General features: G+C 33.9%; 1 protein-coding gene across 1 annotated transcript in view; it reads right to left on the bottom strand.

Annotated features, from left to right (window-relative positions):
- The window catches only part of Ret (protein kinase receptor Ret oncogene), a 76,762-nt gene extending 56,648 nt beyond the window's left edge, over nucleotides 1-20,114 (bottom strand). Inside the window, exon 1 of the mRNA XM_090179287.1 lies at nucleotides 19,902-20,114. Coding sequence (XP_090035413.1) covers nucleotides 19,902-19,989 — 88 coding nt within the window. The 5' untranslated portion in view covers nucleotides 19,990-20,114. The remainder of the gene's footprint in view (nucleotides 1-19,901) is intronic.
- Between the last annotated feature and the right edge of the window lie 655 nt (nucleotides 20,115-20,769).

Consider the following 20,769-nt stretch of genomic DNA (forward strand, 5'->3'; position numbering starts at 1 on the left):
GGAGGCAAAACATTTGTTGAGTACCAACTTAAAATTCTGTCTGCAACACAGAATCCGTAGTCTCCGAGGCAGAAAAAACTAGAGTAAGACATTTTCCCAAGTTTAACTTGTTTGGAGAGAATGTAGCGAATATTTTTGCAATTCCTAGTTTCAAAGGATTATTGCGCATATTGAAGAAGGGCTCTAAATTTCTCTATGGGTAATTTCGATCAAAGAAAACAAGTTTCCGGTTTTTAAGAAAATCCGTACTGCCGTTTTCGAGGTACAGTATATTTGGTTTCATGAAGTTTAACCTTGACCCACATTCTTTATTTTGTAGGAATATTATATAATATATTTTTGTTTGCGATTTGTACTAAAACGTTGAGAAATCGTAATAGATAATTTAATTTTCATATAACAATTATTATAATATTTTTAATCGGAGTTGAACCAGAACAAATTCAGAAACTAAAGATAAAACTTGAGATTTCGGCAAATCATGGGCTGGTAATTCAGATAAAATAATAATATTTTTATTACAATTAGATTTTAAAGGGTCATAGGTCAGCCTTTTTTATACGCTTTAAATAAATTGAAAATAACGCTGTGATATCGAAATAATGAAAATATTTATACGATCCAAATTACTGGTTTTCCTAAATTAATGATTTCTGCCCGTCAAAATAGAGATCAAAGTTTAATTTGCACCTTATGGATTTTTCTAAAAATCTGGAATTTGCACGTTTGATATAAAAATAGAAATACCTCTTGGGTCATTCCATGTCAATTTGACTAGCGGAAAATTAAAATTAAAAATTAAATTTCAGTTTTTTTGCCACAACAGTCTAGCTACTTTAAATTATAAAGGGCATCAATGATAAATTATTTTAAAGCAAAAAAAATTATTTAATTTTACAAAATAAAACGATGTGAAATATTTGTCTACTTGGGGATCAAAATGACTTTTAAATTTCGACTTGTACTCCACCCTTAATTTTTTTAGCACAACAGTCTCAGTATTTAATTTAGTATTTAATTCTTTAAAAAAAATTAGAAGGAAAGTAGAAAACTACAAATTTTTAATTTTTCTTTTAGAGATTGTACTTTGCAAGTTCCTTTTCTTCGAGACTTATAGACTAGGTGGAACTTTTTAGCCACTAGCCATGGGAAAAGCGCTTTTGGGATGGTGCCGGTGACACCGTTAAGAGACTCACAGCAAGACAAAGCCTACAAAATCCCTTGGCCAACCATATCTTAACTCCAAAGAAAGAAATATAAGCTCATTGTACACCCTTGAAAAAACGGTTTCAGGACGCCATTCATTTGTACCGATGGTCTCGTGGAAAAGGAACTTGCAAAGTACCATCTCCAAAAGAAAGTTTATTGTGTTTTCTACTTTCCTTCTAAATTGGTTTTGAAAGATTTAAATACTTTTGCTTTAAAATCATTTCTCATTGATGCCATTTATAATTTAATGTAGCGAGCCTGTTGGGATAAAATTAAAAATTGAAGATGGAGTACAAGTCTGAATCTGGATTTATTTTTTTATTATTATTAAATGGTCAATTATTTCCTTTCGTATTTTGTTATTGTAAAATTAGAGAGGTTTTTCTGCTTTAAAACCAAAAATATATATATAACTTTGGAAATAATTTAATTACAAGTCTAAGTCTTTCAAAACCTCACTTTCTCAATCTAGTCTATTCGTAGAAAAAATCATTAAAATTAAAAATTGACATGGAATTACCCTTTTGAGTAAACTTTCACATTTTAAATCGAAACTAAATAAAATATTACGATTTAGACTTAGGTCATATTCGATTAATTATCACAGGGTTGGATTATATACCAAAATACACTTTTACTAAAAATATAAATATATTTAATATTATAAATAAATAAATAAATGTGAGTTTAACATTAGAAAACCGTAAGTCCTTTACCAAATATTTTTCTAATTAAATGTGATACAACAAGGTTTTTAGTAAGAAGCTGACTATAGTTGCTTATGTAGGCTTTGGCGGAAAAAGAAGATTAAGAGCACAATTAGAGAACCTCGGAACAGCGTTTTTCCAGAGAAGTTGTTACTGTTATAGTTTGACTTTCTTAAGATTATGAGAGACAAAAGAGCTTTATCTCGAGCTTTTCATGAGTGATCCTCGATTCGAGTCTGTCACCATGGCAACAGGCTACGGTCGACCCCCCCCCCCCCCCAATAATCTATGGAATATTATTCTTGGATATCTGAGGTGGTTCGTGACCCAGAAGATTTAAAATGGACGTCCGATTCTAATATCAGATTTTGTGTTGTTTGCTTTTCAGGAATACCACCGTGTACGAAGCACCTTCAAATATATTAAGTTTTTAGGTAGGTTAGGTTTAGGACAGGCCCCCTATTTGTTATTTGGGTCCCCTTGATTTTCTAAAGCAAGCAAAAATATGGTAATTCATACTCAAAATCGCCATTTCTATGCTCTTCTATTTTCGGTAGATTCTAAAGAAATTTAAAAGTTAAGCTTCATTGGGTTCGTTTCAATTTTTGGGTCCCTTTGGTACGATTTTGGGGCTCTTTTAAAATTATATTACCAAATCTCTGGAATTTTTAAGATGGATACGTATTAGTTATGTACTAAATCTATGAGTGAAAAATTATTTGGATTTTTTTATAATTTTTTATTGGATATTATATACTATATTTCTATTAAATTATACAATATATTATATTTCTATTAAATTGTACAATATATTATATTTCTATTAAATTATATTATATATTATATTTCTATTAAATTATATTATATATTATATTTCTATTAAATTCGTTATGTATTATATTTCTTTTAAATTATATTATATATTATATTTCTATTAAATTATATTATATATTATTTTATATTAAATTAAATTATATTATATATTATTTTATATTAAATTAAATTATATTATATATTAATTTAAATTAAATTATATTATATATTATTTTATATTAAATTAAATTATATTATATATTATTTTATATTAAATTAAATTATATTATATATTATTTTATATTAAATTAAATTATATTATATATTATTTTATATTAAATTAAATTATATTATATTATTTTATATTAAATTAAATTATATTATATATTATTTTATATTAAATTAAATTATATTATATATTATTTTATATTAAATTAAATTATATTATATATTATTTTATATTAAATTAAATTATATTATATATTATTTTATATTAAATTAAATTATATTATATATTATTTTATATTAAATTAAATTATATTATATATTATTTTATATTAAATTAAATTATATTATATATTATATTTGTATTAAATTATATTATATTTATTTTAATATTTAGAGATATTATCATTATCATTATTATCATCATCATCATCAAAGACGGTTTGAGCTATTTCTGCTCCTCGCGTATGCGCTCTAAACCTTAGTTTTTATTGGATTAATTTTAATTACTTAAACTCTCTTAGGGTTTAAATGTACGCTGGTTCCACTGGAGCTGTTATTTTTGTCATCGGTTAATTAATTCAAGAGTTATAACCGTAATTAGTGTCTCGGAGTTTTTGAGGTGCGTTTTTGTGTGTGCGCGGCGTCACCGGCTACACGGGATACGTCAATATCTTTTTCGGAAGATCTACGACACCTACGTTTCTTGTTTTTTTCTGCATCTACTGGTTCTCCTCTTCATTTCAGTGTAAATGTTATTTTTTTAAACCTAGTGGTTCGGGCGCTAGGGTTAATTAACTATTTTGTTAATTAAACGAGCACCGTCGAGTGTTTTCGTTTACCCTACACCTGTTCTTGGTTTTTCACAATTTCTTTTTGCATAATCGACTGTGTCTCTTCGCCACCTTTTTTTTGTTACTTTGTTTGTCGAATTTGGCTAAGAACTTTTAATTATTTTTAAATATTAACTTTCTTTTCATTTTTCATTTATTTTATGAATTTTCCCCGCGTATTTTATGTACTTTCCCTCCATTTTTTGACCTTTTGCTCCCTTGTAACAGGGCTGCAGCTCGTTTCGCTTTTTTTTTATGACTTTGCAACAGGGCTGCCTCTTGATATTTTTTGTGACGCGCTTTAATAGATTTTATTTCGTCCTAAAGTTTCAAGTTGTGTTACAAATTAACCTCTGCCGCTATTTGGTATTTTATTCCATTTAAGGGCTGATTCATAAAGTTTTTTGTCGTATTCTATTATTTGTATTTCGTCCGGGAGGTCTCGGATGTGGTATACTTTATCCTATGACGCTGTATTGTAGTTGTTGCCTATTTGATATTTCGTCATCTTAGTTTATTTTTCAGTGTATTGCTCATTTATGATCAGTGTTTATTTTTAATGCAAGTGTATTTTACGTTTTCTTCTCATGTATTATATTGAATTTTTGAGCGCATATAATATTTATCGTGTGTATATGGTATTTTGCAATTGTTCATAATATCTTTAATTGTACTGAATATTTTTAATGTGTAACACCCCATTAATATTGTTTATATTTACTTTATTTCTGCCTTTCCTTGGTTGTTTAATTTATCTTATTATATTCCAATTTTTTTAAGAATGTAAATTTACACTACCCTAGTCGTTTCCTCGCTTAAGTGGTAAATTCGCCATGGCAGGCTCCATTGTCCCATGCTTGCATTGTGATAAGTCCTTCGTGGGCAAACAAAGAAGGCTGGTTTGTAATACCTGCTCCAAGAAAATACACCTATCTTGCACTAAGTACGATGATGTAACCTACGAAAAAATGCAGTGCAACAACAGCTACACCTGCGTTGGTTGTCGACGCGTAAGTAAGCAGTCTCCCCAAGCTAAGGATAAACAGCTTAACGCAACTGTGAACTCTGGTCCAGGCTCCACCAGCAACGTCTCAGATATAGACGGCTCACTTACTCCGTCTACACTCCATGAAATATTAAATGAATTTCACAAGACCGATAGTCTTACACGTGATAAAGACTCAGCTCTAACCAACCTACAGGCGACCATGACGGAAGTCTTAAATCGACTTTTAGTCATGCAATCTGATATCGATTCACTAAGACAGGAGAACCATGAGCTTAAACAGCTCCTACTTGACAAACACGCTACTAACCACACCTTCGGAAATATTCAACCACAACACAACGAACCGGAGGCCTCTCAAGGCACAAATCCTAAAAAGTATAACTCCTTTGCTATTGTCGCTAGAAACAACGTTTCGAATGCGCCGCCGGCGGGAGATGGCACCCAGGCTTCGAACCAGGGTACCAAAATCAACGCAGACACCAAGAGCGACCAAACTATAACAAAAGAAAAAAATTCCAACAAGAACAGTCATCACGACGGGCGTCAACGTAGGCCCAAACAGTCTGACGAAAAACTAAAATCCAAATTAATGGGTTCCAATTCAAATACTTCCCTGAAGGCCGTCCCAAGGGTAATTAAACCTCGCAGGCGAGCGGTGTTTGTTACCAGGTTGCATCCCGATCTCACTTCTAAGGAACTCAAGGAATGCCTTGAATCTGAAAATTCCTTATCAACCATCCTTTGCGTCCGCCTAAAAACCCGCGCCCCCTACTATTCTTCTTTCCACGTATCGGCAGAGGAATCTGAGTTCGACACACTGTTGGACGTTGCTACATGGCCAGAGGAATGCCTTCTAGCGGAATTTGTGGGACCACTTTACAAGGAGAGAAGGCACGAGTCTGAGTCCGCTGCCATGGTCTTCAAGGACCCCACACCAAAGCTCAATGAAAACAGCGCCCAGAGTGTCAATCCCTCTCTTCCTAACAGCCCAGTTGCATTGAATACTACAATTCCTGATCTCAAAACCAATAATGAGGAGCACCAAAAATAAACACAGCCCCGAGATATTTTATCAGAACGTACGCGGTCTCCGAACTAAATCAAATGAATTATTTACAAATGTACTTTTAAATGACTCTGATATAATATGTTTAACTGAAACGTGGCTCTCCTCGCAACATCATTCTGCAGAATTTATACCCAACCAATACACTGTCCTTCGTTCTGATAAATGTTCAATTGATGACTCAACAACTATGGGGGGAGGGGTGCTAGTTGCCCTGAAAAACAATTTAACCTTCCTTCGTCGCACAGATCTTGAAGTCGTGAAGGAATGTATTTTTGTGCAGATCAAGACTTCTAACGAAGCCACACTAATAGTGGGTAATCTCTATTTCTCACCCAAACTAACTCCTGTCGAACTCATTAACAATATTACACTTTTATCATCTAAACTCAACGATATTCGTGACGACCTGTTAATTCTTGGTGACTTTAACGTCCCTGGAGTTAACTGGTCAACCAACTCCAACATTGATTGCTATCCCAATGTTCGCACGAAAGCACAAGCAGTTATTGACTTCTGCGCGGAATGTAATCTTTCACAACTAAATTCGGTTCAGAATTCTAAGGGGAACGTACTTGATCTCATTCTAGTCAACAACAATCTTGTGACATCCAGCTTAGCCCCTAGTCCCCTAGTTTCGATTGACCCATATCATCCACCAATTATTGCAACCTACCATAGTGACATTCATTGCTCAGCACCACGTACTGATGCTAACTTCAACTACCGTCGCGGTGACTATGAAAAACTGTATAGAGACTTAGCGTCTATGGATTGGTCAGAACTCTATAGCTCACAGGATGTTGACAAGTGCGTAGAGCTCCTAACTGATCGTGTTCAGAAGTCAATGACAAGACACATTCCCAAATCAAAACCTAAAAGAAATTCTAGGTATCCTCATTGGTACCCTGCCGATTTGATTCAAACTCTAAAAAAAAAAAGATTACTATCACCGCAAAACTAAACGACTAGACTGTCCTGATGACAGAAACAAATATGAAGCCCTCCGAAAAGAAGCCAAACTCTTACTTGCAATAGCTAGAAAAGAACAAGCTCAATCAACATACGAACAAGCGCTACTAAACCCTAAGTCGCTCTGGAATTTTGTCAACAATAGAACGAAGAACCAGTCACCTCCAATCTCGATTGCGGTCGACTCAACAATAACCTCTGACCCAACCACCTTAGCACAGGAATTCTCTAGAAACTTTGCAAACATTGCTTCAGACACTCTAACTGACGTCAGCAACTACCCGTATGCATGCCCCGAGGTCTCCCAAGGCACCCTCAACCGCGTCAAGGTCAGTGAAACAAATATTCGTCTAGCTATAAAAAAATTAAAACTTACCAAATCCACCGGAGTTGATAACATTCCTATGTTTATCATCAAGGGTTGCGAAGACATTCTAGTGCCAATACTACTCCACATTTTTAACGTATCTTTTACCACGGGAAAATTTCCCATGTTGTGGAAGTCAGTCGTCGTGACTCCGGTTTACAAAAGTGGGTTCGCAGGCGATGTGAAGAACTACCGCCCCATCTCGTTACTTTGCTGCTTCGCCAAAGTGCTTGATTCGGTAATGCAAACCATTCTGTACAACTGGTTTAAACCAAATCTTGCAGACAGTCAGCACGGATTTGTAAAATCAAGATCAGTGGAAACCAATCACATCTCATTTCTAAATGATGTTATGCCACAAGTCGCAAATCGTGGTCAGGTCGACGTCATCTCGATCGATCTGTCGAAAGCCTTCGATAGGGTTTCCCACCCTCTTTTGATCCACAAATTGCAAAAATACGGTATGGTGGGCATGGCCTCTGACTGGCTTAAAGACTATCTAAGCGGCCGCACTAACGTAATGAAATGCAACGGCACTGTCACCAATATCTCTTTCCCTTCAGCCTGCGGTGTACCCCAGGGCAGCTCATTAGGCCCACTACTTTACAACATATATGCTAACGACTTACCATGCGTTCTACAACATTCCAAAATTATACAATTCGCAGATGACAACAAAATTTACAATACTATTATAGCTCGAAATGACAGCAACAACCTTCAAAACGACCTTAACAAAATTAATATTTGGTGCACTAAAAATAATCTTATTATAAACGAAAATAAAAGCCTGGCTACTACCTTTACACGCAAAACCAACAAACTTATGAGTAATTACACCTTAAATGACAAGGCTGTGTTGCGCACTAACAACTTAAAAGACTTGGGCATTATCCTTGACTCGGGACTCTATTTTAGAGAACACGTAGCGAACGTCGTCGGACGGACCAGACGGACGCTCTACGGAATCCTACGGTTAGCCAAGGAACTAAATTCTGCCTACTGTTTCAAAACACTTTTCTTAAGCCTAGTGAGAACAAAGCTCACCTACGATATGCTCGCCTGGGGAGGCTGTGCAAGTTACTTGATATGCAAGATCGAAAACGTGCAACATAAATTCCTGGAGTTAGCACACACTAATTTCCTCAAACACCTGCCCTACAGTTTCTCCTACTTAAGCAACCACTTAAGCCTGGAAACGATACAATCGTTTAACAAAAAACGGGAACTAATCTTTCTTAAAAATACATTAAACAACATCTACACAATTGATCTCATGAATTCACTTAAATTCCACGTCCCAATAATTGACACCAGGCAAAAACAAACTTTCGCCAAATCCAACTTAGATTCTCCAATGTCTAGATTCCAAGATACATGTAATAAATACAACGAACAAATCGATATATTCTCTTGTAGAATCTCGGACATATTGAAACTAAAATCGTTGCCATAATCACAGCCTCATCTTGTAAATATTGTATATTGATGTATATTGACGTTACTATTATGTTAACCCTATTTCAGTGTATCGCCTTGTAGGTACCCTTTGTACTGTTGCTTTACACTCTAAATAAACTATTTCATATTTCATTTCATTATAGTTTAAATCGGAATAATGTTTTCCATTCATTGAACTTTATTTGATGGACACATATCTCAAAAAGGAATAAAAATTAATTGTAGAGTAGTTGACAATAAAAGAAAATTATACGCTTATGTCACGATTGAACATATAAGAAAAGCTAATGCCAGTAATGGTTTGGAACGTAATAATTACAAGCTCCGTAATTCGGCCAAAAAGCCGTTATGACCGTTTTCAAAAGCTTAAGATGTTGTTTTTGGTCAAAAATAAAGAAAAGTCGATTTGGCGTCGTGGGCATTATGTGCTATCTCTCGAGTGGACGTTACATCAAAGAAGGTCTATTGTTTTCTTTGTCGAAAGAAATGATTTGTTGGTTGTTAAACCAAACGACGAGGCGCCCAGATTTTCTTTAATTAGCTTTCTCTACTGAATGATGGTGGTTTTTTTTTAATTTCGTTAAGGTTAATATCTCTACATTTTAAATAAATAAGTTTATTCAATTAAATATTAAAGTCCATTTGGTATGTAATAAAAATACATATATGTAGAGGTTCTTGAACTGTCTTTTGTTTCTATAGTTGTGTAATAAGTAATGTAGAAACTTCACGATGTTCAAAATAAAAAATCTTTGCATTTCTTACAAAACGGCCAAACGTGTTAATTATTTACCGATTCTATAAACGTACTTTTACCAAGTTACAACCACTACGATTCTAAATACGTCAAGAAATTCAACGAGTAAATTTATTTCAAAACAGACAATTATATAATAACGAATATTGGTACTATTTAAATATTTCGGTATAATTGATGACTGGAATGTTCTTTCGAAACTGCACTAAAGAAACAAGATAAACGTAAGTCTTCTTAATGGTTTTTGGTAGCGACAAAAGTTTGGTAAAAATCGTAATTTTTGTGACACAAACGTTTATTTAATTTAAATATTTACGTAATTTATATTTGGTCTTCTTTACAGCGTGACCATGAAAACATCTACAGGGCTCGCAGGTAACACGAGTAGAATAGATCGCTACCTAAACAAGTCGAGTTACTTCACTTTTGAAAGAAATACGAAATAACAATAAGTGATTTTAAATTAGGCTAACTCTTTACTTAATTAAGTAATTTTGGCCGGCTTTTCGCGTACTTTAATTTGTAGTTTTCTTCTGTCATATTTGTAGATTTAAAACAAAAATTAAAATTTTTTTCCAATAATTTGTTTAGATTTCCTCCGTAAGCCTAGGGGCCCAGAACTTTCCAAAAAGGTAAAGGGGCCCTAAAAGAAGCAAGATCAATGTCAGGAGGGTCCCTTAAAAAGCTAGAGCAATGTCAGGAGGAGCCCTAAAAGCTAGAGCAATGCCAGGAGGGGCCCTAAAAATCTAGATCAATATCAAGAGGGGCCCTAAAAATCTAGAGCAATATCAAGAGGGGCCCTAAAAAGCTAGAGCAATGTCAGGAGGGGCCTTAAAAAAGCTAGAGCAACGTCAGGAGGGGCCCTAAAAAAGCTAGATCAATGTCAGGAGGGGCTCTAATAAAGCACAAGACTTTTGTCTCGGATGGTGAACGCCCACACAGAATAAGTATCCTTTTAACCGTAAAAATTTAGTTTTACGGTGCTTTTAATAATTAAAATTATTATTTAAAACCATGTTATATCAGTCTGTAAAAGTAATTAAGTAATAATCACTTAGAAAATTAGTTATTTGTTTTGGAACGAAGCCTGTGGAGACGACACTTACGGTTCTATTTGATAGAATTTCTTCCCCGAGAGAATTCAGCTCGACGATCTTCAGGAGAGAAAATGGAAACTGCGCTTTTTTTCAGTGGGATATTTTCCCATTTATTTAAGGATAGGCAAGAACGTGCTGCCGTATAAGTATAGAGCTGTTTTCTTTGGAAATGTTTGTACACTTTCACTTTCCCTGACCGGCGTCGTCAACCGCGCACAGAAAATGAAATTCTTTGCGAGAAAAAACTGCCAGCTTGGAAAAATTCCAATCACACCCGTCTCAAAAGACGTCCATTGAGTTCAAACCCAGTTAATTGAACTATTCCTTATCGTAAACCACAAGTAACGTAAGACCCGTAAGTATGACACTTACTATCGTTTTACCGCTAAATTTATTTCCGAACCCTTTTTTCGACACTGACACTAATCATTATAATAATAATCAGCTAAGCTAATACCCAAGGCACCACCTTAGACCAAATCATCTAGAGACTTCTAATACCCTAATTTCAGGTGGCCGTTTTATAAAGGAGTATGGTGGCCACTTCTGGCAAGCCCTTCATGCCACGTGAGTCAGTAGCTCCATACATTTAGCTCCGACTTGGATTTGCAACAGAGCAGAGTAGTAAATTAACGTCTTTGGCAGTAGTATATTTCGCCTTGAGCTTATTTTAGACACCAGGAGGCTCTGTGCTAAATTTAACCTTGATTGTGCAATAGATAGTTTAAGCTGTCCCTCAAAAACACGTAGAAAAATCTGGTATTGCGTACAATCTACACGTTTTAGAGGGCTAAAAACTCCGTCCGTTCCGCGATCATTTTGCGATTTGTCGTACTTATTGGTATTATTTTACTTACGCTTGAACCGATGTAAAAAATAAGTCTTACCGGTTGTTTCCGAAATAGAGTTTCTTATAGGAAAGGTTTTCATAGCACGCGAGGTAATTGGAAAAATGTATTTTTATAATTTAGCTTAGGGCACCAGTTTATGTTAGTTTCATCGAAGCTACTTATACGCTTGGTTTCTAAACTTTGACTCGTACAAAATGTATTACACTCGTAAATTTATAATTAATGGACAGTCTCAAGCTCCATTTTAAAAATGTCTAGTAGCGCGTAAAAAGCTCAAATTCCGCTTCCCCTACGAAATTAAGCCTGCTTTCAGAAAAAGAAATTTTCCGTGTGGGAAGAAGTGATTGAAAATTGGAAAGAGACTCCCCTTTATAGTGAAAAAAGAATACTAGATTTTACAGAAAAAAGTGAAGTCAACCCTTCAACAACATCTCCTGTTCACGTTTTCCAGGAGTGGATTAACCTGTCGATTATAAAGCTATATAAAGTACGTTATTTTTGTTTACATAGTGATGCAAATATTGAATATGTCGTGCAGTTACATTCCACACATTTCCACGTATAGATTACACTTTCCTCTACCACTTAATTGCAAATTTTACATTCAATTTGTTATTAGTTGAAGCGTAATTGGGCTGGATTATTGTGAAAATATTATTGAGTTATATTATTATAAATCGTGAAATAATCAATTTGAAATTAATTAATAAGACGTTTTTAAGTTCGAGAAAAGGTCGAACTACATGTAGAAAAACGTAATTTCGGTGTCAATGTTAAATGATTTGAAAAACCTTATTTTAGAACTGGACAGATAATACATCTATAACCTTATTATTAGTAACAGGTTAGGTTTGCAATGGAATTATGCACTAAAAATTATAAGCCAAATATGCAAGAGGAGCTTGGTTCTATCCCAGCTTTGGGCGCTGGGTGAAAACTCGGAACTACTCCTTCTGCGTGAAGTTTGCAAGTTCTCTCCCCACTGGTTAAAGTGGTTTTTTCCCGGTGCCTTGGTTATTAGCATATCTGATTATTATTATTATTATTATTTTTATTAATGAAATCACTGTTACCTTCGACCACTACCAAAGGCGAAGATTGGTCCGCCTCCGCCGGAAATATACTCTGCTAAATAAAGTGATGTTAAGTTTAAAGGAACCTCCTATGGACTGCATTGTAAGCAATGCAGTCCATAGGTGGTTCCTTTTAACTTAACATTGCGTACATACAAATCTCCACCACTTTCCCTTATTCGGCTTTCCGTTGCTATGCAACTCGTTTTGAAATTTTTAATATTTAGGCTTAGTTTCTCTATTCGGTGTTATAGTCGCCAGCCAGTTTTCCCGCACGGTACTGACGAGTCCCAAATAGGACGAACCGGTCTACCGTTGGACTTTCTGGTTATTTAATTTAATTTAATTTAATTTTTCACTCGAAGATCTATTTGGTCCGAGCAAATGTAGCATAAGACCCAAAAGTGTGTCAGCTGTACCTTCGCGCCTATTAAAATTTCTAGTGAGACCTAGTCACACTGTAGACTATATAATCTACTAGTTGGAGTAGTACTAGCAACATTATATTTAGTCTATAGTCTGGAGTGATTATCTCTCTTCGATTTACTCGCTCGTAGACATACGTTCTAATACGCCTCACTCGGCGGCGCTGGGGTACCTCAATTTTTCATTCTTATAAATATTTTGCGAGAAAGTTTGGGGTTGTGGCTACTTTCTCTAAAGCTGATACATTCCAAGTAATTTAATATATCAAACTGCTTTTTTTCCGTATGATAATGGGTCCAAGGACTTTAAATAGAGTGCCAGCAGCTTGAAACCCTGCGACGTCACCAATGTTAGAGAAAAAACGCGAGTTTTCATGACAACCACTACGGAAGCTACGGCTGTGACGTCACTAACTTTTAAAAACGCATCAAGTGCTAGCACTCTATATGTAGTGATATAGGAGAAAGTGGCATTATACTAAATTACACAAGGCAGTTTGAATCTAGATAATTTAGTGATTTATTATATTACTTGGAATTTTTCAGTTTTAGATAAAGTAGCCTTTACCCAAAGCTTTTTGGCCAAATAAAGTTAAATATGAAAATAAACAAGTCAAAGCCTTTATTCTGCTCCAAACCTTCTAGAAGGGACCTTTAAATTTTACCTATTATCAAACAGTCATAAGTTCTTGTTTACCTAGTTTTAATTTTTAATGATTTCGTCTTATCCAACAGTTACTGTTCAAAGTTCCTCACTCCTATCCTGATCATAGAACAGGTAATTAAGAAGAGACATTTTTCGGTAAACGAAATTGAAACATGGTGGAAATATATGCCTTCAATTCAAAAGAAAACACTGACTGAACAAAAGGGTACTTAAAAATTACATTATTTTTATTTTAATACGGTAAGGATGTAATTTTAATGTATCATATTTAAGTAAAATCTTAATTTTTCAGAAAATATTTATTCATTTATTAGAATGATAAAATTTCGAAAGCGTTTCACATCGTGATAACAATTAAAATAATTTGGTAACATCTTAACTATTTCTAACATTTTAGATTAAATTGCTTCATTTTAATCGATAAATTACCTTGAAAGTATGAGTATAGTTTTAAGTCAACGGAATTTCAGAATCGCCAGGACTGATTCTAAGAAGAAGTTCAATATTGAAGGAAACGTAATTTCGTTTACCGAAAAATGTCTCTTCTTAATTACCTGTTCTATGATCAGGATAGGAGTGAGGAACTTTGAACAGTAACTGTTGGATAAGACGAAACCTTTTAAAATTAAAACTAGGTAAACAAGAACTTATGATTGTTTGATTATTGGTAAAATTTAAAGGTCCCTTCTAAAAGGTTTGGAGCAGAATAAAGGCTCTGACTTGTTTATTTTCATATTTATCTTTATTTTAGTTGCCTTCATTACATTTACCCGCGACCATTTTGTTTAGTCTCTACGCGATGGTTAGCGTCATGGTAAAGGTTGAATTTTTAATTACACGTTAGCTTGACAGCAGATTTCTCTTCGAACGTTTCAATTAGCACGATGTATCGCGCCGGCGTCAGCAATTAAATAGTCCTATCTTGCTGACTTCCTGCTCTGATCATGGCACATCTCGAAACGTAATAATAAAATTTAGGGTACAGTTGCCTAAAACTAAAAAAAGTTGCATCTACAGGGTGTTTCAAAAGGTTATGCAACAATTTTAAGGAGTTGTAGGGGGTGAGTTGAGAAGTATGCCTGTTTTTTACCCATTTTCCTACGATGAGTTACAAGAGCGCCAGAGAGCTTCAAAGTGGGGCCTACTAGCCCCTGGAAGTAGGCTGTAACAAGCGCAAAACCAAGCCCCCCTACAACTCCTTAAAAATTTTGCATAACCTTTTGAAACACACTGTATAAATCTTTTTCACGCATTTTTTAATCATTTTTTTCAATGTACAAAAGGTATTGAAATACGTGGGAGAGAACATGTACGCGGTATGTATGTGTTGACTGAGAAGTAGAGCAACTGCGCAGCAAATAAATGTTAAGGCCAATGTATAGAAAATTGTATAACCTCCACAGTCTTTAAAGCTAAAGGTATTATTGATTGCGTGGACTAATTGAATCGTTTTTTAGAAAATACCTCTATAAAAATTGAAATATACATGTATAAATTTGTTAAAAAAATCTATTGAGAACATTTCGTGATTCTGTTTTCCAATTTTGATATTATGTTCTGTAAAGAAAGAGATAGCTAAGATATTTTATTTTTAGATATTTTTTTACATTTTGGAAAGTTCTTTTGTGTGCTGAATTAGCATTTTCATAAAACATAGAGCCACGTAACGGTTAACGCGAGAAACTCATAGCCTGTTGGATTTTCGTCTGCTAATCAAACCTATTTTATAAATTACCGAAATGACTGCTTAGCAGACGAAACTTTCGCCGACCTCTGACCGGTTTCGTAAGGCTTAGCTTTTCATATTCGGAGTAAATTTAGTGAAGTTTTTAACGAATCATCAACATTTAATCAGCACCTTGGACATTAAACGGAAAATATTTTTTCCTTTTCAACTAAGCTTTTGATATATTTTTGAAAAAACAATATATTAGTTCTTATCAGAAGTATATAACATAAATCTTTGGAAATAAGTATTAATTTGCAGTTATAGCTAATGCTATTCGTTTGGTATCTTCGCAGGCTCTCGTTATAAAAAATTATTGTGGTGCGTAATGTGTCTACAATGATTTTCTTAATCTTAATTTCCCATAGAAAGATTTGGATATTTGATGCCGTGAGAAATTTCAGTTTTAGGTTCAAGTTTAATTTTTACTAACGAGATATATTTTAAACATATATTAATGAAAAAAAAAGAAATTTAACTCCTAGGTTAATGTATGTATAATAGAAAAAAAATATTTTCTTCGTGTTCGGTTTTTTTTCGGAATAAAAAATAATAAATGTTATTTTTATGACCGGTGGAACTGAATACTTGTTTATAGCACTCGGAATTTTTTCCCAGTATTAATTAAAATTCCAGTCAGTACTGGCCAGTTTATGGGCCTCCCTAAAGAGTACTTACAAGTCCATATTATGTTTTCGGTATTAGTTTTACTAGGAAATGGTTTGAGCCAATATTGAAGTTTCGAAAAAAACAATTAAAGTCCTTAAAGTATAACGGTCTTAAAGACAAATATTAACCGGATATACCTTGGTTCATCCAAGCCGCGTAATGAAATGATCACACAACCGTTAAACTGATCAACTCTCTCTACGTCTAATTGTTGACGCGGTCACTAGACATAAATCTAATCTGTAAGCCTAATTAACAAATTTCCCAGTTATATATTGCGAATGTGTTCAGTGGCGTATAGGGGGAATGATTTATATTTATTTAAATATAAATTTGACATATTTACTTCGTTGGCGATAAGGTACTTAAAAATTGTTTGCTGCCCCTGCCCCCCGGGCTCGGTACACCTCTGAATGTGTTTTCGGAATTATCGAATATCCAATTTCTATTTAATCACGTGCGTTACACATGTAGCTTTCATGGGAATATATGTAGGTTGCAGAAGCAATCAATCGTGCGCGGTATGTGGTCTGCAGTGCTCCTAGCGGGAAAATACACTTATTTTTCATATTTGGTACCTTTCTATAAAAAGAAATTTGTTCACAGCATTTCAATTTAAAAACTCAATACTAAGAAATTGAATTATGTCCTTCTTGTTTTCATTGGTGTGCTACAAGTAAGTGAATACGTTTTTACCGTGCCATTGAAAATCCAAAACCCAATTGAATTATACGCTTAGTATTTTGATTGAAATCCTAGGTGTAGCAACGTACGTACAACTAAATCAGTAATAGACATTACGCGGACAAGAAGCGTTCAATATTAGGATTACCTTCGTGAGGTGGCTGTTGTTACAGATTTTATAAATTAACTAAATATGAAAACCAAAACAGATTAAGGTAACTCAATGAAACTTGGGCTTGGAGCAGAAATGTACAAACTTAAGTATTTCGAAATTTAATCATCGTTGGTCAAATTTTATGTCATATTTTAAAGTCTGCTACTTCAGTCGAAATACGTGAAAATAAATGGAAACAAAGTATCGACGTAGACATCGTATTTAATGAGTTAATTTGATCGAATTTGAAAACACCGATCATGGAAGTCATCATTTGTGAGGCTAATTTATGACGAATTTCATTTAAGATAACATTATATTCTGGGGAATACTGTCAGTAAAAATCGCCAAAAAACATCATTGATTTCCCGTTTTGAAGCTTCATAAAATGTCAACGATTATTGAGTTTAAAGTTATTAATATTACGTCGAAGGTTTTTCATTGTTTAAGTAACAAGAAAAAACATCTTTTTGTCCCCATTTTATCTCGGTTCTTAACATAAACAGTAGAAGAAAAATATTTGAAAACAAGGAGTAAATAATCTTTTACCACCGTTATTTAAAAATGTATTTATACATCTATCCATCTATCTTAATTGGACTATGACATGATAAATCTATGTATTATTTAAAACTCTAAAACAAGATTATCGGATATAGAAAATGCTAAATAACATCAAAATTAATTAATGCTTAATGTGTTAAAAAATTCTAGAAAAATATTAATTATTAAGTTTTCTAAGCCGTTTGCTGGTTCATGTAGTCGTCCCAATGATATTTAAGTTATGATTAAATTACATTTAAAATATTTTATCAAACGTATTAACTCTAATCTTATATTCTGCTTTAATAGTTTCTGTATGGATGGCATAAAATAAAAGAATATTTTAATTAACGATTTAATATAAATAGGCGAATTTACACTACCCATACTGAACTAGTATGTTTCAACAAAGTGTGTGATGAATTTTTTGGTCCCAGACCCGGGATTCCCAGTTTGATTGCGCTTCCCAGTCGCCAATTGGGTCAACCTATCTATTTCCTGGATTTTCGCCATGGAATAAAAACAACGATCTATTACACATTCGAAACTGAACACGCGTCGAAAAATGTTGTCAAATAAATATCGCCAATAATAATGGTTTGAAATAACATTTTTAACTAATATCCTATTATTTCAAATTACGTGTTTACCTAATTTCCTTTGATTTTAAATTACGTGTTTACCTAATTTACTGTAATTTTTAAATTACGTTTTTACCTAATTTACTGTAATTTTTAAATTACGTTTTTACCTAATTTACTGTAATTTTTAAATTACGTTTTTACTTAATTTCGAATTTATTTTAAATTACAGGTTTCCTTATTTCCTAAAAATATATTCATCGTATTACATGATGTTATTCAATCAATTAATATATGCTAATGTAAAGAAAAAAACAGTTTATAATTTAACCTTCTAGAGTTCTAGGATATTGGGCTCAATAACTGTAAATTTAACAGCACAAAGGTATATTATTGGTAAATTATCACACAAAAAATGTCGAGGTTATTTATCTCTGAATAATTTGTAATTTCAATAGCTTTAAATTTCAATAGAAAAGAAAAACGATATTTAAGTAATTTCGTTTTAAATATATAGCAAGGTGTATATTTTGTTTCTTGCCAAAACTCGCCTGACATGGTCAACAGTATTTTTTTGCATTAGCGCAGATGTTGAATAATAACAATAATCAGCTAGGCCAATATTCAAGGCACCACCTTAGGCCCAAGTCAGCTAGCGACTTGGATATATTACATAAATTAGTTAATCTGTTTCTAATACAAATAAACGCATTGGAGGTTACGCGTAACGTGTAAAAGATGTTAAAAAAAAGAAAAGATAATTTTGCTACTAGTAAAATATTTAGTATATATATCTTTATGATTTTAGTCCTCCGAAATTTTCTGGTTAGAAAATGGTAAAGATGTGGGTTTTCACTGAACATAATAATTAAATAATACACATTTGTTCTAACATACGGTTATATGATAAGGGATAATCGATTTTATATTGTCGGTATTCTCTGTGCGCCATGAAATTACTCTGAAATATTCGTAATTTTATGTTGTAACGCCACCTGTAAACGTACAAACAGGCCACTGAAACGAAAGCGTTCTGCTCAATTGGAAATCGGCAATAATTGACAAAATAATTTCGCAAAAAGAATTGACCATCCTTCTTAATACCAATAAATAAATAAATATAAATATTATTGCTATGTCTGATATGTTAAGTATTGATGTGTAATGTTTTAAAGTTTTGTGCAACAACGTATTTTAAGCATTGGTAAAAGGTAAATTATTTATTAACAGCTAACCTTTTAAATTTGAAAAGTACGTTCTTATGAATTTTGACCTTTTCCTATTCTTGCAAATAACCACCTACGTATAATTTACGTAGATTAATTAGTGAAATACTTTGGTTTTCATTGGGTGTTAATCATCGAATATTAAATATTACACTAACACTAGCATTAAAGCACTAATATTATTTAAGTAAAATTAAAACAAAATTTAGAGACGTCGAACGCCACTTTTGTTTATTAATTAAGGGAAAAGTGCCACTAATTCTTTGGCATTTTGGAATCAGAAATTGACTAATTAACAGTTTATATAGGCATATTTATATGTAAATATCAATTATAACAAACGAAATTTTAAACCATAATTTAAATATAATTTTTTTTGCAGAATATATTATATTAATTTAATAAATATATTTCGTACGATAAATTGAATAACGCTACCAAGATACTGAAATAGCATTGTAATTTGTGGTAAAAGTTTGCTTAATCGTAGAGTATTTAAAACAGAGATCAGACCCGACCACGACCTTGTTTCCCGCTTGAGCCTTTCGGGAATTAATCTTTTACCGACCCCAAATTCATTATTTAACCTGGGATTATAACAACGCAGCTTATAGACTAAATTTTAAAAATGACGCTAAAACAGTTCTGAAATATTTGCGCAAACGAAGCAAATATTGTCGGTCCATAACCCGGTATTTGGAACTTTTGTCGCGAGCGATAAAACAACTAACGAAGCGGGTAGTGGTGTTTGCCACGCGCGCATAGCGATAAAATGAAAGCACTAACCTGTCACGAACGCGAATTGTCGGATCGACAGAACGGCAAAAAGTAAAATCCAGCTCATCCGCTGAAAAGGCGCGATGTCCGAGTCCATGCTGAGGCGTGCGGTCCCTCCGAGAAATCATGTGGAGCCGAAGAGCCGTTCTCCGATAAGGAGCATTACGGAGAAGCCGAAATTCGAGGCGTTTAGGAGAAAAAGCGCGCGCTCCTTGCTGGAAATCCCGCGCTTCCTTGCAGCATCTCTCTCGACTCGCGACGAACTGAGCGCTTCCAACGAATCGCCGACTGGTGCGCGTCCCTCCCCCGACGTCACCTTTCCGCCAAAGCCAAAATGAAACGTATACACCGATTTGCGCCCCGAAGCGCAGCTGTTCTATTCGATGGCCTGATAACTACATGTATACAGTAAACGCCCGCCCTCCACACTATACTCTTCATACGCGACTGCCTGCGTTTCTATCGTTTTTGACAAAAGCGCTTTAGTATTCTATTCAAATAAATTTATCGCAAATCCCCAATTTCACTGTATTAATAGGTAGGTCACTTTTTAAGCTTTCTTTTCAAAAGGTCACTTCACACGAATTTATCACATTTCCTCAAATACACTATAGTAAACCTTTGGGGTCAAGAGGTTTCAAGGAAGGTGCAACCCGCCAAAATTTGGTCTAGCTAATGAATTTTATGTTGGTGAGCTAATCGGTGAAGACCGTATTGTTTGACCATGGGCAAACTACTACAGGACTTGTAATGTAAGCCTATAAAACTTCGTCTTCCAAATGTCGCGTTGAAATTTTACGTGACGGGCAGCGCCATCTAGTGAAGTTCTTTGAAGTTAAAAATTTGGGACAAGATGGCAGCGTCCATCGAGTTGGAG

This window comes from Leiobunum rupestre, chromosome 6 (genome assembly GCF_980474605.1).
Source record: "Leiobunum rupestre chromosome 6, qqLeiRupe1.1.hap1, whole genome shotgun sequence".
NCBI lineage: Eukaryota > Metazoa > Arthropoda > Arachnida > Opiliones > Sclerosomatidae > Leiobunum > Leiobunum rupestre.